The 23,235-nt window shown below is 40.3% G+C and overlaps 1 protein-coding gene across 1 annotated transcript; it reads right to left on the minus strand.

Annotated features, from left to right (window-relative positions):
* Positions 1–5,405: 5,405 nt before the first annotated feature.
* Positions 5,406–22,327, minus strand: LOC122645963 (extra-large guanine nucleotide-binding protein 3-like). The gene is made up of 8 exons (XM_043839391.1): positions 21,090–22,327; positions 20,836–20,973; positions 19,830–19,934; positions 19,551–19,730; positions 18,720–18,897; positions 9,479–9,729; positions 6,474–6,646; positions 5,406–5,997 (listed from the first exon to the last, which is right to left on the minus strand). The coding sequence occupies exons 1-8, from the start codon at positions 22,062–22,064 to the stop codon at positions 5,406–5,408; spliced, it is 2,592 nt and encodes an 863-aa protein (XP_043695326.1). The 5' UTR covers positions 22,065–22,327.
* Positions 22,328–23,235: the final 908 nt, after the last annotated feature.

The raw sequence follows: 23,235 nt of genomic DNA on the forward strand, positions 1-23,235 counted from the left end.
CTGCCCAAGGAAGGAGGGAGTGCCAACTTTTTGGGTTGTCTTGAGTGAACGACCGGAGGTATTATTCCATGCAACGATTGAGGACTTCAGTCTGGCCATCCGATTGGGGGTGGTATGCGGAGCTCATCTTAAGTGTCGTGCCACTGAGATGGAAGAGGTGCTGCCAGAACTTGCTGGTGAAGACAGGATCTCTATCAGAGACAATTGACTTGGGGATTCCATGTAATTTGATGATCATGTGAGTGAATAAGCCACAGAGATGGCAGTGAAGGTAGCAGGTAAAGCCCCTAAATGGCAGTATTTGGAAAGACGATCGATCACAACTAGAATGACAGACATCCCCTTAGTAACTGGGAAACCCACAACAAAATCCATGGAGATGTCCTCCCAAAGCTGAGAAGGAATGGGAAGAGGCATGAGCAATCCGATCGGCTTGGTAGTTTGATACTTGGTTTGTTGGCACACTAGGCCTTGCTTGACATAATTTGCCACATCATTCTGCATTTTAGGCAAATAAAACTTTATTGATAACCTCTTATAGGTCTTCAATACTCCCGCATGGCCGCCAAAGTATGTACCATGAAATTCTTTGAGCAAAATTGATTTCAGGGAGGAGTGGGTACTCAATCTATACTTTCTTTTATACAGCAGTATCCCATCCACCATATTGTAATCAATGGTGGATAAGGTACCTTTCAGCCACTGATCATGGAGAGCCTTCAGATCTACATCACTATCATTTTCGGCCTGAATAGAGGAGACAATGTGAAACAGTGGGGAAGAGAATGCTAAGAGCTGGCCACCGATTTCTTGCTGCTCATGAAGCTGCGGAGCATGGCTGGCAAGTAGAGGGGTGGCAGGCTTTTCCTCCGCAAGAGATCGAGACAAGGAATCAATGACTATGTTCTCCTTCCTTGGTTTATACACAATGGTGTAGCTGTAACCGAGGAGCTTACTGAGAAACAAATGTGGTTCAGGTGTTTGTATAACTTGAGAGAGTAAGTTCTTCAAACTTTTGTGATCAGTTTGAATGATGAATTGGTTCCCCAATAAGTAGTGCCGCCATTTTTGGACTGCTTGTGTGAGAGCATATAATTCTCGAACATAGGCGGAGACTTGTCGCATATGGTCACAAAGCTATTTAGTGTTTGTATAACTTGAGAGAGTAAGTTCTTCAAACTTTTGTGATCAGTTTGAATGATGAATTGGTTCCCCAATAAGTAGTGCCGCCATTTTTGGACTGCTTATGTGAGAGCATATAATTCTCGAACATAGGCGGAGACTTGTCGCATATGGTCACAAAGCTATTTGCTAAAAAAAGCAATCTGGTGTCCGGATTGTAACAAAACTGCCCCAATGCCCATGCCTGAGGCATCAGTCTCAACCTCAAAGGTTTTGGCGAAGTTGGGAAAAACAAGGACCGGGGTTGTGGTCATAGCATGCTTTAGAGCATCAAAACTTAACCGGGCTGAATCATTCCATAAGAAATAGTCCTTTTTTAGCATATCCATGAGGGGGCTAGCAATATGAGCGTAGTGGTGCACACCAGTAGTGGCCAGTGAGGCCCAAAAAACCTCTCAGTTGTTTGAGATTCTTTAGGAGTGGCCATTCGAGCATAGCAGCGACCTTCTGGGGATCAGTTTCTACTCCTCTGCTGGAAATAATGTAGCCCAAATAATCCAAGGATTGTTGGCAGAATTTGCATTTGCTCCCCTTTGTTAAGAAGTTATTGGCGGCCAAACACTGTAAAACCTCTGTTAGGTGTTGCAAATGGTCTTCCAAGGTCACACTATAGATCAAAATATCATCAAAGAACACAATGACTAATTTGCGTAAGAAATGTTTGAAAATACTATTCATAGTAGCTTGGAAGGTAGCTGGGGCATTGGTCAAACCAAATGGCATCACTAAGAACTCATAGTGCCCCTCATGCATGCAAAAAGCAGTCTTCTTGATGTCATGAGGCTGCACTCGGATTTGGTGGTAACCGGCTCTCAAGTCAAGTTTGGAAAATATGGTTGCCCCATGCAATTCATCCAATAATTTATCAATAGTGGGGATAGAAAATCGATCCTTAATAGTAAAGGAGTTTAATGCCCTATAGTCGACACAGAACTGCCACCCTCCGTCCTCCTTCTTAACTAGCAAAACAGGCGAGGAGAAGGGGTTATGACTCGGTTGGATCAGACCTTAGTGAAGCATTTCAGCAACCAATCTCTCCATTTCATTTTTTTGGAAATGAGGATATCGGTAGGGGTGGACATTTACTGGTTGAGAGCCGGGAAGGAGGTGAATGCTGTGATCAGTGACTCGGTGAGGGGGTAGTGTGGTAGGAGGAGAGAACACATGCTGAAATTGCTGCAAGACTACTTGGACATTGGTAGGTAAGGAATGCCAAGCAATTTCAGGTTCATCATTGATATGGTCGACCTTGAAATGGAAGAATGAAGCTGCGGCTTCCTTGCTAATGAGCTTCTTCAAGTGAGAGGCTGACAGCTCCTCGTCATTAATGGCAGATTCCCCTACCAAGGTTACTGGTCGACCTTCCCATACAAACTCCATGGATAGTTTCTTGTAATCAGTTACGACAGGTCCCAAGGTCGTAAGCCATTGAATGCCAAGAACTATATTAGCTCCTTTAAGGGATAGAACAAACAAATCCATTTTAAACACAATATCTTGCAATCGAAGGAAGACACCTTTGCATTGCTTGGTACACATCAGAAATTCACCATTCCCAATATAAATCTTAAAGGGTTTAGTTGGAGTGATTGGACAATCTAGGTTGTCAGCAATGGACTCCTGTATAAAATTATGGGTGCTTCCACTGTCCACCAAGATGTGTAACCGATGATCGTTAAAAAATCCAGAGAGTCGTAGAGTTTTGGGACTGATTTGGCCTGCTAAGGCATGGAAGCTAATCTCAAGTAGTGCCTCTACAGATTCCTCCACTGGATCCAATTGATCCGCATCCAAACCATTGTCCATGACTTCAATGAGTTCGGAGTTGTTAGAAGTCAGCATAAACAATCGGCCTTTACATCTATGCCCTGCCACAAACTTCTCATCACAGTTGTAGCAACGGCCCTTGTCACACCTAGCCTTCATTACAAGGGTGTTAGCTTGGGACGAAGAACAGGGACGGAGGCCACAAGTTTGGGTGGAGTTTTCAGGAGAGGTTCAACTCCAGGAGGGTCCAAACGGGGCCAAAATGGTTTGAAATGTTGTTTACTAGCCACCATTTTCTCTTCATATAACCGGGCTAAGGAAAAAGCTTGGATCAAGGATTGTGGTTGGGCAACTAAGAGCTCTCGATTGAGCTCTGGTGTCCACCCAGATATAAAGAAACTGATAAGAAAGGGTTCAGGAATACCGGTTACCTTATTAGAAAGTTCTTCAAATTTAGATTGGTAATCAGCCACCGATCCCTGCTGCATCAATTTAGACAGTGCGCCACGATTATCTTCGAATAAGGAAGGTCCAAATCGAGTCCGTAATGCAGCAAGAAATGCATGCCAGTTAAGTAATAAACCATTTGTGGACATCCATTGATACCAAGACAGGGCAGGGCCATCCATATGAAAAGAAGCAATGATGAGGCGTTGATCCTCCGGAGTAGAATGATAATCAAAGAATTGTTGAGCCTGAAAGATCCAACCTAAGGGATCTGAGCCATCAAAGCGAGGCATCGCCAGCTTCATATAACGATGACTAGTCTGAGCTCCATTCGAATGTGGAGGGGGTATAATATCAAACGGTCGGTGAACGCCAAATCCAGAAGAACCAGAGTTGTGTTACAGATCTGAGAGTTTAGCATCCATGGCGGACAGTTGCAATCGGAATTGCTGCAAGGCCATCGTGATGTCCACGAAATTGGCGTCAGTCTTGGTACGATACTCAGTGGTCTCCTGCAATTGGGAAGTACTGAGATTTTGCAGAGCTTTAATGGCTTTATCCAAGCGCTGCAATCGAGTGCTCTCAGCCATGGGAGGAGGGATGAAAGCACCAAATTGATGGGTTTGGATTCAGGGAAGGAATTAAAGAACAAAAACATTAACCAAGTTCGAGCTGGTTAGACTCCTTAGAATGGGGATGAGAAAACAGAGAATTGAAGAAAACGATGATAATTGTTCTGTATTCCACTGAGAATAGCTTGTGGAGTTATATACTCTCCCAACATTCAATTACAAAGAACTAAACTAACCTCATCATATTTGCTATATTCCTATACTCCTTTCAGACATTCTCTAATAAACTCCAACGGGCTTATTCCCTTTATTTCTACAGCAGCTGTAAGGTTGGCATAGTCAGCAGTCCACGCTGGTGCTCTCTTGGTTCTAATGGGCCTGGTACTGGTGCTTGGCCCAATTCTTGCTGTTACCTCCTCCAATTCCTCATCTTGTACATAGCCCTTCATTTGTTGTTGTACCAATTCCGTTTGCAATTGCAATGGCGTATCAACAATCCACAGTGATGACATTGGGAGTCAATTGTTATTTGGCATGTATGAAGACCTTCCCCAGTGGCCAGGCCAAAAGAGCAAGCTTTCCAAAGAAAGTTCTTAATTTTGGGGAGAGCTACAATTCCATATAGTTTTCCAAACCTCCTTACTGGGTAATCGAGTAATGGGAGTAGCAGAAAGAAGATAGCTTCAGCCACTACCTATTACAGAGTCAGTGATATGCTAAGTTCGTCGAGAACACTTCATCCTTGGAGCTGCCCCTCCAAACTTGGTGATCTTCTCTTTGGAAGAGAGGAAGTTTGATCTGCAGAATGGTTTGCACGTCTGGAAGGTAGAAGGTGGAGTTCAGAATCTGAGAATTTTAAGTCATGTTCTCATTATCTCTTAGTTGAGAAACTAGCTGGCTGTTGCAGTCCGGTGGACACGATTGCTGGAATATGAAGTTAGAAGTGCTGGGAACCCACATGGATGTTGGATTTTGAAGTCAGGAGTGCTGGAAACCCAATTATCGACCCAAATATTCATACGCTCTCCATTTCCATTGCACCAAATGAGACTAGCAGCAAGGACCGACCGGCCCTCAAGTATGCTACGCTACGCCAAAGAGGCTTGAGACCCAATTCACGTAACTGTATGGATGCCTTTCCAAGGAGAGCCAAGCATCAATTTGCTTTCTTTCTTCATTTAGGTGGTGATCAGAAGAGATTGATTCAACAAGGATATATGGGCAGGTGCGTTTGTGAATGTGAAATTTCAACCCTCACCAATAAAAGGCATGAGGGACTCCAAAAAGGTTTTTAACTGTTGCAGAAAATTTTGAACCTATACATACCTCCCACCAATAAATCTTATTAAACAAAGAAACAAGCTCACGTGCAAAGCGGCAAAGCAAAGCAACATAGCTACATAGCCCATATGCAAGAGCACTTGAAAACACTAACCCTCATTCCTGCCTCATAAATGGTGATGAGCTCATATCCGTACTGTAGAAAGAGTCCTCAGGTGCACCATAATTGTCATCCTTCTCCTCGTCCCACTTCAGCACCTCCCTTACATACTTGAATGCGTCGTCAATAGTTATACGTTCCCTAGCTTTTGCCTGCCATACAAAAAGCTTCCGATTTGTGAGTGACATATATAGGTCCTTGAACTTCACTGCTACATAGTAATAAGCCTGGTGTGCCAGTGTTTGGTTGTTGTTGTGAGGTCGCACAGGGCTGAAGTCATTGAACCAATCGCATGCACTCAATGGCACCTGATTGATACTCTCCTCAAAGAGATCATACTTGTTAAGTATCAACACAAAAGGGGTGTCCCTGAAGCATGGATGCCTGACCATGGTCTCAAAGAGCTCCTTGCTTTGAATCATCTTGTTCTGGAGAAGGGTTCCACTACCATTGTTCTCAGGGGCATACCACATCTGATCATAGTCACTTAGAGCCACACAGAAGATCACTGCACGCACATCCTCAAACATTTCCACCCACTTGCATCCCTCAGTCATCCCCTTGGCATTTACCCTGATTAGTTGGTATCTGGATAACAGAGGATGATGAAGAGTCAAAAGACAATACTTGTAAGAAATAGAAAAACCTGTCACAAGGGAGATGGAAGGGGAAAAAATAACATAAATTAGAACATGAAGAGGTGTGCCACTTTAATTGGCGCACAAACACTCCACCTATCAACATGGTGAGAGACAAAAAGGGAGCAGGGGAGGAGGCTTTTCCTACACTTTTACAACAGGATATTTAGAAAGTGGCAAATGAAGACTGGCACTTCCATTTTGTCGCCTTGTCTATCCCAGAGTGTGTTCTGTGTGCATGCTCTACACCATTTGCCCCAAATCCCAGGCATCAGCAGATTTGCAACATGGATAATTGAATGAAATTGATAGGGATTTCAATTCGCAAGTTTCCTCAAGACCAGAAATTTGCAGGAATTAGAGTTAATTTTGTTTTTTTTAAAGGGAAATTAATTTGTTAAGGCGTATGAAAAAAAACATAATTACTTGGTAAGAGGCGGGGGTTGAGCTTCCTGATTGTCTACATAGATTTCAGACATTGGACTGCGATCATCAAGGGAAAATTCAATGAAAGCCAAACCATTGCCTTGGGTGACTCCTTCTGCATACAATATATCTTTCTCAGAAGGTTCATATTCATTGCTCGACACTTCAACAGCCTGAGAAGAAACAACAAATCAAATAGCAACTCTGTAAATTAAGGATGGCCACTAAAAGTAATCCACATCTCAAGCTGAATTGCAAAGAGGAATCTAGATAGTGTCCATAAATTTCAAGTTAATTAATGCTACTATGCTATTGGAAATGGGTTCTGGCTTCTAGTCATGGAAAAATTGTTCCATTATTGCCCCAAAAACCTGGCCAGCTTAAGTTGCAGTGAATCGGGCCGATCCGGATATCGGTCCAGATCAGATTGCCCAAAAAACCCACATGTTCCATCCAAGGGAGTCAATTTTTACCTTGACCTGGTACAATTTTGCTTTGAGAACCAAAGAACTAATGTGAAACAAGGACTAGTTTGAATGCTGGTAAAACAGAAGGTTGTGGCTAGATCCCAAATGATTCTGTTTTTTGAGTGAGCTGGACAGTCACAGTTACGGTTCCAACCAACTTGACATTAAATGACATACCCAATGCACGAGGCTCCCGCCACTGCAAGGTCTAGGGAGGGTCATAATATATTCAGCCTTACCCCTGCTTTCACAGAGAGGCTGTTTGCAGACTCGAACCAGTGACCTCTTGGAGCAACCTGACATTGATTATTAAATCCTCTGTTATCTTGATCCTTAACTAATGCCCCTTCTCCACTTCCTTCACAGAAGCTTGAGGCTAGATCCCAGATGATTCTGTTTTTTGAGTGAGCTGGATAGTCACAGTTACGGTTCCAACCAACCTGACATTGATTATTAAATACCTCAGTTATCCTGATCCTTAATTAATGCCCCTTCTCCACTTCCAACCCAGAAAACAGATAACTAAGTGGAAAAAACTACATATGCCACATAACAAGGGTTTGTGGTGGGGGTAGATAGGATGAACCCTAGGTTCAGATTACACACTCCTTTTAATAGGACCTCAAGCAAACCCTAAAATAGAATTTAGGTCTACGACAAAGTCCAAGTCAACCTTTTTCTGATGGTCAGATTTTGACCAAGGCTCACAAACTGATAGAATAACTAAACCCCAGAATACTGCGATGTTCCAATGGTCAGATTGCAAGCCGTGGGATGATTCAGAATTAGCAAGTAGAAGACCCTAAAATCTAGGAACTCAGATAACAGAAAATCAGCAACTTTGATGGAGAACAAACTCCGATCGAATGTAGTAAACCAACAGCAGATAAAATCCCCAAAATATAATGATAATCTAATGTCTGGATTTAAAACAGCAATTGAATATTCAGAATCAGGCAATACAAATTCCAGATTTGGGTGATTTCGTGTAGGAGACCAGAAGCTCTGATCTGATCAATACCCCGGTTGAAGATCAGTCTTGGGTAGTACTTTATTGCCCAAAGATATCTCCCTGATCTAATGGCTAGATCATTCTCAAAGAGGAATCTCGGTTCTGCTCAAAAGGGCTCTGAAACAGAGAATCTGCATGTGTATAACAATAGAGTTTCTGATATAGAACAGGCATTGACAGATGCACTATGATTACCAGATGATAATTTAAGGATTAATCAACCATAACCAGAGATTCATTCACAGGATAACAGTGCCAGTTGATGGAAAATTAGAACCAAAACTTACTTGCAAAAATAGAGTATAGCATAGTTGTCATGACGTCTAGGCAACCCAAGGTGTTGGAGAGGGTTCAGATTTAACGCGACACCAACAAGGTGACCAAAGTGCCTGCCTAGGCATCCAAAGTATCCAAGGTGACTAAGGCACTTGGACACCTAGGCGACGCCTACACCAACAATGCAACCAAGGCACTTGGACGCCTAGGCAACGCCTTGACAACTATGGAGTGTTGAAAGGAAGAATGTGACCTTGGCTTCCAATCAGCAAACCTGAATCAGGATCTCATTGATACCAAGGATTTCCCAACCTTAACCGAATCTCACAGCAGCTCCATTGGAGCAAATCAAATTTTCTATCATAAAAAATGTGGGGAGCTCTTGGGCTCTTACAACTTATAAATAGAACTGAGTTATCCAACTAGGAAACAGAAAAGTTAAAAGCTACAACGAAATTGGAAGAAAAGTAAAAATGGAACTCTCCAAGGTGGGGGAGTTCTATTGTGTCTTAACTACAAGTCAATAGATAAGAAAAAGAAGTTAAACAAATAAAACAACTACCCCAGGACATGGGCTGGTGGTCCCAAGTTGGCAGAACATAAGAAAGACCACTAGGGCCTGTTTGCCTCTAAGGTCACTAAGGCTTGTTTAAAGCCTGTTTGCCTTTATGTTTCTTACGGGAGTATGTTATTTACTACCCTGCATCAGTTTGATATATTTTGTCATCGTCACCTACTCACATATCCTTGCCATGTGGCACACAGAGACATACAAGAGTGAGTCAATATAATAGAGGACCCTCAACAATCTCAAAGGACAAAGTTCAGCCCAAATCATGCACAGAAAGTGGTAGAAACAGAGTTTAAAGTTTCATAAAATTACAAGAATGTCATTTCACTATAAAAGAATCTAGTGGCATTTCTGTACTCTTTTTTTTAACTTGAAACTCACTTTTAAGGCACTTCAGGTATTTGTTTTGAACTGAAGCATAACCAATGAAGTGAGTGCAGGGTCGTCTATAACATGGACCCACCCTCTTTGCCATATGGCAACTTGATGATGATTATGAAACATCATTACTCCATGTGAACCCTAACAACATGAGAGAGAGAGAGAGAGAGAGAGAGAGAGAGGGGATGATGGTCCAGAAATCTGATCCACTGATATACATAAAAGGTTCATGGACTGCACCTAAATAAACAAAAAAGAGGATGATGGCAAGTCTACCACAAAGGAGTAAACAAGATACCTGGCTTAAGAAGTATTCAGCAACATCTGGGAGAAAGTGAAGCTCATTCTTTCTTTTATATGTCTCTTGTATTGCAGGATCCTTCCAGACTTCTTCAACCAATGGAGCATATTCACGTGTCGCCGCAGGGAAAAACGCATCCAAGTCTCCCATGGCTATGATGTCCAGAAGCCAATCTGAAAAATGCTTTAATCTTGGATTGATGGAATAGACACACAGATTTGTTTCATTGGATTGATCTTCTCCTTCACCTGAAATATACTTGGAATTAATCATTTGAACCAATTCAACGTGTCAAACACTTCCTTCCAATTTTAAACTAGAAATAAAGAAATTGTAGTTAGGTTATGCTTGACTGGTATGTCAGTGTAAAATCTGATAAATGCATGGGGCTCTCAGCTTTGGCAAAGACTAAGAAGTTCAATGAGGGAACTTAAAAGTAATTTATTAACAATGATAATGAGAAATAGAAAAATGAAGACTTTCTACAACCATAATAATGTATTAAGCACCGATACATCTTCCCATTTCATACAGCTACAGACTAGTTCATTAATAAAAACTATTATTTTATCATTGCCACCCTAAATCTTTATAAAGGTAGATGTAACACATTATGTATGGCCCTCTCTACCATTCCCGCTCTTCCCATCCCGCAAAAGAAGAATTTTAAGCAGAGTTAGGAAGTTGAAACAGGGGAGAAAAATAAGTAGAAAGATAGAGAGAAATCAAATTCATTGAAGAAGATATTTCGTGAGGTATTGTTCGTGCATATCGTTAGGGCTTGTGTTGACTGCGAGATTATTTTGTCACCAAATCATTACGGTTTCTTAACACTACTTCTGCAACAGCTTTGGGTTACTGCTCCTTTTATCCCATATCTTTCAGGTATATTTCTCTCTAGTTGGGTTACAATCCCATCCCCGACTCTCTCTCCCCAATCCCTGATTCTCTCAACGATCTACCGCCCCATCCCCAACCCCAACCCCCACTTCCCATCCCAACCCCCAGTCTCTCCCTACACTCTCTCCCCACCCCCTTTCCCAACTCTCTCGCACCATCTCCGAGCCTCTCTCCCCCTACTCTCTATCCCCATTTCTTGTCCAACCCCAGACTCTCTCTACACCCATCCTTGATTCTCGCTCTACGCTCCCTCCCCCCATCCCCCATTTCATGGAAGGAGCATCAAGGTCAGGTTTTAAAAAAAAAAACAAGAATGGTAGGATTTTAGTCTATTCTCATTCCCTGATACCCATCCCAGACCCTCCCCCCCCCCTCCCTCTCTCTCTCTCTCTGCCCTCCCATCACCATCTCCATCCCCCATGCCCTCACCCCATCCATCTCCCTATCCCTACCCCTTGCGGCACTAGGGCCAGAGACCAGAACAGCAGCAGCTTGACAGTCCAAGCTCTAGTGTTTGCGGCGTTACTTTTGGCATTTCGGCTACTACTAAGGTAAGATTTCTTCGGCATAATTTGGTAGAGATTGCCGGTTACCCTTCTCTCTTCTGCAGTAAGATCTTTTGACTCAGTTTGGTAGACCCCCTCCGATAACCACTTGCTCCTTCCTTGCTTGCTGCGTACACTGTTTTCCCCCCTACTTTATTGCTTGTTGTGTATGCTGCCCCCCTCCCATTCTTGCGCCGCTGGTTGTTACTAGTTGTATCTTGAATTACGTGTGTGAGAGTCTTGAGATATTTATTCCTTTATAACTATCATCACTTTGCTCTGCGTGTTTGACTTTGCTTGATCCACCGTATCTATAGTCTCAAAGTGCATATGTTTGACCTGGGGTGGTTTTTCTGTTATGATCAGAACCTTTATCTGGTTTCTTGGCAACTATGAACCATGTTGTACGCTCTAGTTAAGGGTTGAGATTGTCTTTTAATGTATTAGCGTTGCTCCTTTCATTTATTTTATTGCATTCTTATATATATATATATTTGTGCGTCAGGTAGGCAGCAGACACCTTAATATATATTCAGCCAATCACTTTTGCATGGATCCTATCTTATGGGTACCTTGAATATAAATAATGTATCATGTCCTATCAACTATCTGCTAGGGTGTTCCATGCATGCAACGTGCTACATCAACGCCTGGATGCAGTGAAAAGTAGGCAAGGGTTCTCGTACAATGGACAAGTGCGAGTAAAGAAACTAGTCCAAAAGTGTAGGATTAGATTGGCACCGTGGAACATTGGATACTTTTAACAAGTAAGAGTTGATAGATGTTATGCGGAGAAGAAAGATTTATATTGACTGTATTCAAGAGACTAGTTGGAAGGGTAAAAAAGCTAAGGTATGGGACGACTTTAAACTTTGGTATATAGGTGATAAAAGTAATAAAACTATAAAAGCAAAGTGGGTATAGTAATGGATAAAGTCCTTAAGAATGATGTGGTGGATGTTAAAAGATTTGGAGATAGGATTATATCCATCAAGCTTGTGCTGGAGAAAGAGGTTGTCCATATAATTAGCACCCCAAGTAGGATTGGATGATAGTAGTAAGTTACATTTTTGGGAACAAAGGGCTGGATTAGTGCAAGGTTGTTAAATTACGGTTCTGCCATTACCTCTTGCTATTGCCTATTGTATACTGGGATGGGTCCATCCCGAACAAAATTGGGTATTTTGACCCGGTTCCACATCAATTGGAGATTGCATGATGTAATTACAGAATTGCCATTGGGTATACATATGTACCATATTATTGTTATGGTGGGCCCCAGATCACATCAATTTGTTTTTTGGCAAATTGGTACTTACATGACATTGAGGTTGGAGTTTGTTTCGAGGGGGAGATTGGAAATTATTGAGATGCTGGTCATTTACTAAACTGCCATTGCCCTTTTAATTCCGACATTTCTTCAAAATTCTTGAAGTATAGTTGCCTAGGTGGGCCTCGAACACATGTGGGATTTGTACTTCTATGAAGGATGGACCTTGCATGGTAGTTGTTGGCTCCAGTGAGGGGAGGTTAGAAACTGATATTGGGGTTCTTTTATCTACGGCTGTTATTTGTAGTTCTCTTGTTTATGGGATTTATTGCGATGCTCGTGCTTTGCGATGTAGATTATTGGCCGTTATTTGTTCACGTGTAATGCTACACGTGAGAGGGAGATTGGAATTGGATATTACTATTTGCATATCTGATCTGCACAAGTCTTCAATCAGAGAATCTTACCTTTCTCAAGACTATTTCGGTGAAGATTTTTACTTTTGAAGGGAAACTCCAAAGTTGCTGTTCTCCATCTTTTAAGCATGATATGGTGTTTTTGAAGATCGATAGGAAAATTCCAATTTGAGTGATTAAATTGATTCTTCCTTTGTTTGAAGATCGAGTCTTCTCTTATTAGAAATCAAGTTCGGCAATTATTCAAGAACATCTATCATTGTTACCTATCTGCTGTTTTTAGATTGCGGTTGATGTTATCTGTCGTCCAGTGTTTGGGCTGATATTTCTACTGGTTTTATGCTGGCTGATTGGAGTTTCCTTTGTGCTCACTGAAGTCTACAACTATTATTCAAGATTGGTGTTGAGTTTGATTTTCTATTCTTTTTGGTCCAAGATGGAGCCTTTCTTTTGATATCTGTATACTCCAGCTTGAGGGGGAGTGTTGAGAAGTGTAGCACGATAGGGGGAGTGTCCTTATTGTGGTTGAGTCCATTATGGTTTCCTTTTTTGTTTTATGTCTTAAACTGTTAGGAGTTAGGTGTCCCTAGTTTAGTCAAGTTGGGCATGTGCGATATCTATGCACCAATTTGAGGGGGAGTGTTGAGATATGTAACCTAATAAGGGTATTTTGGGTATTTTGTCTGTTTACTTGTTTCCCAAGTTTACTTGTCTTTCAAGTTTCTAAATATTATAAATAGAAGGCTTGGGATATTGTTCTAATCATCCAAGCTTGTGCTCTCTCAAGAGTCTTCCATCTTCTCTTCTCTCTTTTCTCCTTGGTCAAGGAGAAAAGATTATTATAGGGGGCGATCTAAATAGTCATGTTGGGAGAGATCATAGAGGCTATGAAAGCATCCATAGAGGTTATAGAGTTAGAAGCAAGGTTCTAAAACTCGGGTTTCGATCAGCCAGAAACCGAGTTCGTCTCGGTTTCGACCATATCTCAGTCGAAACCTAGGACTTTTTCTAGGCTAACTCGAACCTTGGTTTCGAGGCCCAGAAGTTGTTTTTTTGCCCTGATTCTTGTTGTGCTGCCTATTTTTGACATTTTAAACCCAATCCATACATTAGTTTCACATAGAGAATACTAAAAATACTTTTTTTGGGTAAATAAACACTAAAAATATCACTTGTGGTTTGTATCCAAGTTTGATACTGTATATTGTTCTTGGACATGGTATCGAACAAGGTTTGGTCGGAACATAACTCCTTCAATATAATTGAGATTTAAGCAATCTTGGATTTGTTAGAAAGCTTTGTTTTGATAGCTTTCCAACAAGTCCAAGATTGCTTAAATCTGATTTATATTGAAGGAGTTATGTACTGATCAAACTTAATTTGGTGTGCGCGAATGCTGTCAAAATCGCTCTAAATGAAAATATTTTTTTTAACATCAAAACAAATGAGTTTTACCGCACTTTTTGTTTAGAGCAATGTTTTACCCTATTAAGATATATGGAATTTTTTTATTTGAGAAAAACCTCACCATTAGAAAATTGAAAATTGTACCTATCGTCGAAAATCCAGTTTTTGTTCTTGAACTGGGGGGGTTGACTTTTTTCCTTTTAGAATTTGATTTTTTAACTATTTTTATTGGATTCAAATAGGGGGTATTTGCTTATTTATGAATAATAACTTAAGTAAATGAAATACAAAAAACATTTACTTAAATGATATTAGACATAACTAAGTATCTGTCCTAGTTTCTGGCTTGGTTTCAGGCATAAATACCTGTCTGTCCTAGTTTCGAGCCAAGTTTCCCCTAGTTTCGATGGGCATATGTGTCGAAACCACCGAAATATGGTCAAAACCATAGAAACCCGGTCGAATCCAGGGATTTTATAAAATCCCCTTCAACTCATCTCGGAAACCTACAAAATCGAGTTAATTCGATGGTTTCGATAGGTTTCGGTCGAGTTTTTCTTCCATGGTTAGAAGGAGGAACCATGGTTCATGAATGAGAGACGTTTTCGACCAACATCTACTCATATCCAGCTTTGTGTCATTTTTTAACACAACGATCAGCAAGCTGCTCCAGCGCCATAGTTGTCATGGCGTCACCATGGCGTCCTGGCGCTGGAGAAGCATGCATGTCGACCTACACCATGGCGTCCTTCTTCGATTTCTTCTTCTCGTCTCTCTTTCGCTCTTCGATTTCTTCTTTATTTCTTCTTTCCCTCTTCGATTTCTTCTTCCTGTCCCTCTGTCTCTGTTTTGCAACTAAGAAGTCGCCAGATCTGATTCCAGGAATTAAATACTCCTTGTTTAGTTGATTTCTGTGATGAGTTCTTGCTGGAATTGATAAAACATGATGTGGCGATGCTTCGCTTGAAGGTTTAGACTGGACCAAGAAGAGTTGAAGGAGTTATCTCCTTCGTACTGCGCTGTTTTCCGTCCCAGGCTAAAGTCGTAAGGTTGAAGACAACAATAAATCCATAATCCGATCGTGGGTTATTACAAACCCTTATTTTTGCCTTTTCCTAAAGTACCCTTCTCTTCTTTTATTCCCCTTTGTCCATACTTTACACATCCCTCCAAGTTTACCCTTAGTCATTAAATCAAAACCCTTTTATGCCCTTTCTTAGATTCTGCTTAATTACAAGATTGCCCTCCTTAAAACTTGAGAAACAATAGAGAAAAAATAAAACATGGCTTGAGTATACATCTATTAAAACATTAAAAATAGAGAAAATAAAAAATAAAACATGGTCGACATGATTGCCATGGCGGGAGACATGTCGATATATCGACGTGACACCCCTCCACCGACTTGGATCACCATGACGACGTGACAACTATGGTGCTACTCTGGCTCGCTTCTGAAAGCGGAGCTCGCTGCTATCAAGAACTCGGTTTCGGTACTAGTTTTGCCCAGCCAAAAAACCAAGTTGGGCCGAGATCTCGGCGAGTTGGTGCATTTTTTTTTTAACTTGGAGGCTGGTTTTGGTGGATTTTAGACCTAGTTTGGGCCTGAAACTTGGTAGTCAGTCTATTTTAGGCCATTTAAACACAATGACACTATCAGATTTTGCAAAAACAATGTCCAAATAAGATTCACTTTGGACCCTAGGTTGGGAGGCGACGACATACTAAATACTCTACTCTACACATAATTTAGTAATAGAAAGCAATCAAAGCATTCAATTAATGTAGAACAACTTAAATAAACATTAGAAATGTAAAGTAGGGTATTTCACATCAATCTTAACATATATGATATACATTCTCTCCTTCCAAGCCTTGTTTCCAAAGCCAATAAGGCTTAGACTGTGCCACATAGGATTCCCATGTCAAAGTGTTTCTGAATAAATGTGTAGTCTACCACACAACATAGATAAGTGTTGTCATCAACTATCTGATGGTACCCTATCCTAGGGCATAAACAGGCGGTTGTGATGGGAATAATGAGATTGATCCACTGCTAATGCCATCAGGCATGTATGGTTGGGTTGGAACTATGAATAGGTCATCAACAAACCCTGACTTATTGCTCCGAGTGTCAAAATCATGGCCACAGTGTACTAACTGCGGCAAAAACTCAAAATTCAGCTCACCAATGGTTTCCTTGTCGAGTTCACCGAGACAATCAAGTTTCTATCGAGATGTCAACTGTCTCGGTCGAGATCTTTCCCCTTTTAAACATGGGTTTGGTCCACATCTTAGTCGAACCGAGATCTTGGTTGATCTTGACTGAGTCCGTGTAATTTTGTATTTCGCCTCCCATCTCGACTCTCTAATTAGAAAAAATGAGTTTTAAGCGAGATCTCGCCAAGTTTTTAAACCATGAAAAGAACAAAGGGGACCTCAATTCTTGACTTTGTGGTCACTTATGATTAATCCGTTGTGAGCACTTTTTTTTTAAAACAGATAGGAGCATCTACTTACCTACAAAAGTGGGTATTATATCAGCCAAATAGATTTCTTCCTAACAAGAAGGACCGACAAATTGTTTTGTAAGAATTGTAAGGATATACATGGGGAGAGCCTTACCACTCAACATAGGTTGGTACTCTTGGATATGTGCCTAATTAAGCAGAATCGTAAGAAAGGGGAGCCTATTTGCCCTAAGATAAGGTGGTGGGGCTTAAAAGGAGATTCCTTGAATATATTTACTAATAAAGTGGTCAAACAAAGAAAGTGGGACTTTGAGGGCAACATTAATACGATGTGGAATGAGATGGCGACTTGTATTAAGACGGTTGCTAAAGGGATGATGAGATCCAGCAAGTCATCAAGTCTAAGAAAACTAATTTTAAGACATGGCAAAGGACTGAAGAAGTTGAAGATCTAAAAAGGTATAAATTTGCCAAAAATGAAGCTCTTTATAACAACCTAAACACAAATGAAAGGAAAAAAGCTATATATAAGATAGCTAATGTAAGAGAAAGGAAGAGGAGAGATATCGACTATGTTAGATATATTAAAAGTGAAGATGGTGGAGTACTAATAAGGGATGAGGACATTAAGGAGAGATGGAAAGAGTATTTTTACAAACTACTAAATGAAGACTCTTCGAGTAATAGTGCTCCAGAAGGTTGTATTACTCATCTAGATGCAACATGGCATAGATATATACGTAAAATTAAGGTGTCTGTAGTAAAAGAAGATTTGAAAAAGACGAAAGTAGGCAAATGAAGTTCCAATAGAAATGTGGAAGAGCTTAGAAATCTGTAGTTTATCTTGGTTGACCAAGCTGTTTAACAAGATTATGGGCACAAAGAAAATGCCAGAGGAATGGAGGAGAAAGGAAACTACTATTTTAAAGAAACAATTTGGCTTTATGTCGGGAAGATCCACGATGAAAGATATTTTGTTACTTAAGAGACTCATGGAAAGATACAGAGAAGGCAAAAAGGATATCCATATTGTCTTTATTGACCTAGAAAAAGCCTACGACAAAGTCCCTAAAGAGTTAATCTGACATATACTAGAGAAGAGAAAGGTGTCATGTAAATATGTAGACAAAATTAAGAATATGTATGATGGTGTGGTGACTAGCGTAAGAACTATGGGGGGGTCACAGCAGTGAGTTCCCTATTACAAGTGGCCTTCACTAGAGAGATACAAGATGAGGTTCCTTGGTGTATGCTTTTTGCTGATGATATTGTGTTGGCGGATGAGACAAAAGTAGAGATTAACGTCAAGTTAGAGCTATGGAGATCAACCTTAGAATCAAAAGGTCTTAAGATAAGTAGAACAAAGACGGAGTACATGGTGATAGAACGGTTGAGAAGGCGGTGAATATTTATGAGAGGGAGATTCCTCAAAGTAAGTATTTTAGATATCTACGCTCTATCGCAAATAAGGAAGGCGATATAGAGGATGATGTTGCTCAGAAAATTAAAATAGGATTAGATGAAGTGGAGAGGTGCGTCCGAAGTGCTACGTGATCAGCACATTCCCTTAAAGCTTAAAAGGAATTTTTATAGGACTGTCATACGACCGGCTACGATGTATGGTGTGGAATGTTAGGCAGTTAAGAAGCGTCATATAGATAAACTTTGTAGCAGAGATGAGGATGTTGAGATGGATGTGTGGCAAAACTAGGAAGTACAAAATAAGGTGATTATATTAGAGCTAAGTTAGAGGTAGCTCCGATACATGATAAACTACAAGAGAGTCATTTGAGGGTGGCATGGCCATGTTCAATGGAGACCTTGGGATGCTCCAGTTCAGAGGAGTGATTTGATTCAGATTAAAGGAACTAAAAGAGCCAGGGGCAGGCCTAAATCAACCCTAAGTGAAGTGATGAGGAAAGACATGCATAGCTTAGACCTCGTATCTTGCTGATTGGAGAACAAGGATCCATGTAGCCGACCCCATTTAGTTGGATAAGGCTATGTTGTTGGAAGAAGTTGATCAATAATTGGTTTCGGTTTTGCATTAGAGAGAACTGGCTCGCAAACTGGTCCATTATGATCTAGGCAAGACTTTTTTCATGTAAACCTGGCATCTCAGACTATTTCAAAATGTGATATAACTAAATGTGAAGAATATATAGCTGGAAGAAAAATAATTCCACAGCTCTTGGGTAGTAAAAAAAATTCCTCAGCTCTTGGGATTACCTCCCGAAGGTTGTTGATCATGTGAACCTAATTCTTTATTTCTAGAACAAGACTCCTCCTCAAAACGCTCCCTTCCTTCGAGCAAAATGCTGAGATATTTGTACAAGTTGCTCTGAATCATTAGCTTGATATCCTGCAGTTCTTCAGGAGTAAACTTGTTCCCATACAAAAACTTGGCCTGTTCCAACCAAAAAAGAAAAAGGGCCTATTTAGTCAAACATATTGATCATAAAAATTACCCCATACAAAAAAATGAAGGAAAAAACAACAGAATTTCTATGTTGAATACAGAAAATGCCAAAATTATATGAAAATTTTGCTACAAAATAAGAGGCATTCTGTGTACACTGTACAATTAAAGTCAATACAAAGGAGACAAATAGTCTGACAAGGAACAAGCCTTAATTCTAGAAATTTATCAATTGAGAATATGCTCAATCCAAAAGGTGCAAGAAGATGCACAAATGAACAGAAGAATGTGATCATAATATGGATCTACAAGAGGCAATCCTGAATCAGGAAAGGAACATGTACACAAAATAAAGTTAACAGTAGCAAGAAATTAGTTAAGAACTAAGCCTCAAGGAGTAGGAAATGACCAGGGCACCTGAAACATAAAGAATAATTTTATCAGGTTAGCAATTAAGTCCTATGATAATTCTCCACAAATTCATAAGATTTCTACAGTTATGGAGGATTTATCAAAAATCAAAGAAATTCCAATCCTCTGTACACAAAGTCCAGGTGCCACTTGAGAAAACCTGTAGTAAGAATCAACTGCAATCTTTGAGAAGCCATACACATTTAAGGCAATCCCAACCATGGTCATACCTGCTTGAAAATGGTGCTTGTTCCAGAGCCTTGAAGTCCAAGTAAGAGAAGCTTCTGAATTTTTTTCTGCTCCAGATACTCTGGGACTGTGGTATAGTTGCTAACTTCATCCCTTGATACATGTGGTTGACCATGGGGCACAGGCAGTGAGAACAAGGAACAGACAAGCCGTGTCGATGCCTGTCTAGCAAGAACAAATTGAAACCACTTTAGACAGAGATTCCAAACATCTACTTCTTATGTTAAAAGGTGAGACATTAAATGTTTTCTCTTATACACCTTTTCCCAAATGTTCCCCCTGATATTATTCTGACCTTCCTCCTCATAACGACCATCATCATAGACCCAGAAATGTGTATCACGAGGACACTGCACCTTTGCCAACTGAAAATGTTATATTCTTCATTAGTCTTCTTTTAAAATGGACTACAACTTGAAACTATACAAAATATACATAAATATGAATACATAAAGAAAGTGTGTGAAAGCTAACCAGAAAATGATGGAAAATTAACAAATCACAGGACCATTGCTCCATACAGAGTGGAGAACCGAGAACCCCGCCAAAAAGAGTTGGAAGAAAACAAAACAAAAAGATTCTCTATTTTGAAAAGCAAGCAGGTGAGGTTTTTTTTCTTTTAATTTCAATGCTGGAACATAGTCCTGGTTGTGATATTTTTTCTCTGTCCATAACTTGATTAATTTCTTTTGGATGTTCCCTGTTTTACAAACAAGAAGGATAACTGGATAGATTGAGGAAAAAGGAGTGGTACTGTATAGAAGGATGATAATCAGTTTCCTACAGTTATTTCCACATACTTCGAAATTAAGTTTCTCTCTCTTTTTCCAAAGCAGGAAAAAGATACTCGCATGATATAAGTGAATCTAAAAAAATGCAAATACATACATAAATCAAGCACAAGCAGGATTTGATTCTTCGAAACTCAAATACTGATTATACAAAGATCTTTTAGTTTATTACTATGATAGTTTTTTATTTTATCCTATATATAATAGTTGTCTCTTTGCTCATAGTACTAGTGTTGATCATGAAGAAAAATGCATTACAATGTGCTTTACTGTTCTAATCCAGGATTCAAAAAGGCCAACCAAATATGGTATAATATAAATTTAGCAACCTGGCCCCACACTGAAGGTAAGTAATTAAGAAAGATTTAAAAAAACGGGTGTTGGAAAAACCAGTGCCAATTAAGCTTCCCCCACCCCCCTCTTTTCATTAGACAAGCATGGCAAAGAAGAAGAATAACTCACAGCAAATATCTACCTTCAAGATTCGCAATTCAATTTTTGTAATTTCCCTTCCATTAATGAAAACTTCAGTGTTCCCATTGCTCGCATTGGGTTTAAGCTTCCCAGAAAAATTTAAGTTCGAACTAATGATTCTATCTGGCTTTTCTCCTTCCTGTCAGATCAATCGATATGGAATTTTAGAATTTCACCGTACTGCACTAAAATTCATGGAAAAAAAAAAAGCAGTAGAGAATTCAACTAAATACACTGGATTATGGCCGTACTTACCTTTCCCCACAAACCTGATTCCTTGTCATACCAATATCTTCCAGGCTTCAACTTACGTGGAGGCAATGGGCATGAGAGCAGTTCTGCCATTTCTTCTGGTCTCATCGGTACTCCATTCACCATAAGCTGTTCTGGTCTAAGCTGATTTGCAGGGCATTCTTTCTCTGCTTTAATAATTTGCTTGACTTCCAGAGGACTGAGCAATCGTGACAAAACCCTCGAACACTTTCCCAGTTTCAGCCGCTTAGATTCATCGATCGGCTGACCTATACAAGTGACACATTTACGCCCTTCCGGCATCGATCCCATGGCTCTAAGAACACAATTACTGCAATACCTAGCATCACAAACCAAGCAAGTCTCCTTACTTTCCCACTTCCCTTTTCCACACCTAAAACAAACCCTCTTCTTCTTCTCCTTCTTCTTAGAAACCCCAACATATTCAGGAAAGACTGGTTTTTCCACATCAAGCTCTTCCCTTTCAGATTTATCAACAGTATTGAAAGTGACCATTGGAACTCTCTTTATCTCATTTACCATTTGCTTCAGGGGATTACTTCGAGGGCTATGAACAGAAGCAGGAGAAGCCGAAGGGGAAGCCGACGAGAACTCAGGATTCTGCAACACAGATACTACAGACTCCGTGCTACCAGATACCCTAGGGCTTTGAACAGAAGAGCTTGTAACACCAGCAATACGAGAGACAGGCAGAAGGATTGGTTCAATTACAGGGGGAACTGTATAGATAGCTACTCCCTGTGAATCAGAGAAAGATTCGGCCGTTGAAGCCATAGGATTTGTGGGATAAGTTACCTCCAATGGCTCAACTCTAGGAACCTCATAGGAGACAGGTGGACCTTCATACTCCATAGCAATTGAGTAATCGGGATTCTCTGCTCCCTCAGGCAGAGTAGCTCCAGGTGGTAGCATCTTTTTTACCAATTCTTTCCAGTTCTCTCCAGCCTTTTCTCCCATTTCTCCCAAAACAACAAAGCAAATCTATCTTAAACTTGTATTGTGTACCCTATTCTCAAACTTAAAGACACTGAAAACTAACTGAACAGATTTAAATCAATCTGGTTAAAGCAGTGAAGTATGAACACGACCCTGTACACTCATAAATAACCAGAAAGAAATTGCATTATGGCTGCTATGGCTAAGACCACTGCTAAAACCAGAAAAAGTCACCATCCAAAGCCGCAACTTTAGGGTCAAGGCGGAGCCATCCATTAAAGTACCTTCGAATTCAAACAAAAACTTGTCAAAAATTTATGAAAACAACAAGTCGAAACTTCTACACTAAACTCTACTCCAAACAGAGTAACTTCCATCTTTAGAAGCAAGGAGAGGGTAGGATTTACCATCAAAAATCCAAAACGAAGACGGATTCAAAAAAAAAGAAATCTTCTTCGACTTGAATCAAAATCCAAAGGTTGAAAACTAGAGTCAAAACGAAGCTTCAATGAAAGCAGAAACCCTAGAACAACAAAAAAAAAAAAAAAGGACGGATTCAGAAAGGAAGACAAGTTGAAGAAAACTTCAAAAAGGTCAGTGGAGAAAAGTCAAATACCTGAAAAGAAAAAATTTAAAGTCACTCTGAGCTCGAATCTGTGAATTTACTTCTTTTAGCTTTCCATGCTCTGAAAATCTATCGATAAAAGCTTCTCTGATTTCTCCATCAACGAGGAAAGGAAAACAGAAAGAAAGAGACCAGCAGAAAGATGATTGGCGGAGAAACTCGAATACAGAAAGAGCGCAGAGTGACCGTAATGAAGGGTAGTTTCGGGATAAAAGAAAATTTTATCACAGTGGGGCCCAGTGAAAGAGAAAGATGGACGACCACCAAACCCAAGTACCCAACACCCTTATTTTGGTCACACGAGGTGAGTTATGACCGGGTGGGACCCACTGAAAATCCACGTCAGCATAACCAGGGTGGTTTTACACGCCCAAAGGTATTATTTATTATTAATGATGAGAATGGGGAATATGGCCATTGAGGTGGGAATGTGGGATGCTGAAAGCATGTTCAAAAGTTTGGATTTTACACAAAAGAGCCCTGCAAAATGACCTTTTTTGTTATTTAGTTTAGTGGGCTAATATTTTTTGTGTCGCTGCGCCTGACACATGGGATGGGTATTTCTGC

The sequence above is a fragment of the Telopea speciosissima genome, chromosome 11 (assembly GCF_018873765.1).
Source record: "Telopea speciosissima isolate NSW1024214 ecotype Mountain lineage chromosome 11, Tspe_v1, whole genome shotgun sequence".
Taxonomy (NCBI): domain Eukaryota; kingdom Viridiplantae; phylum Streptophyta; class Magnoliopsida; order Proteales; family Proteaceae; genus Telopea; species Telopea speciosissima.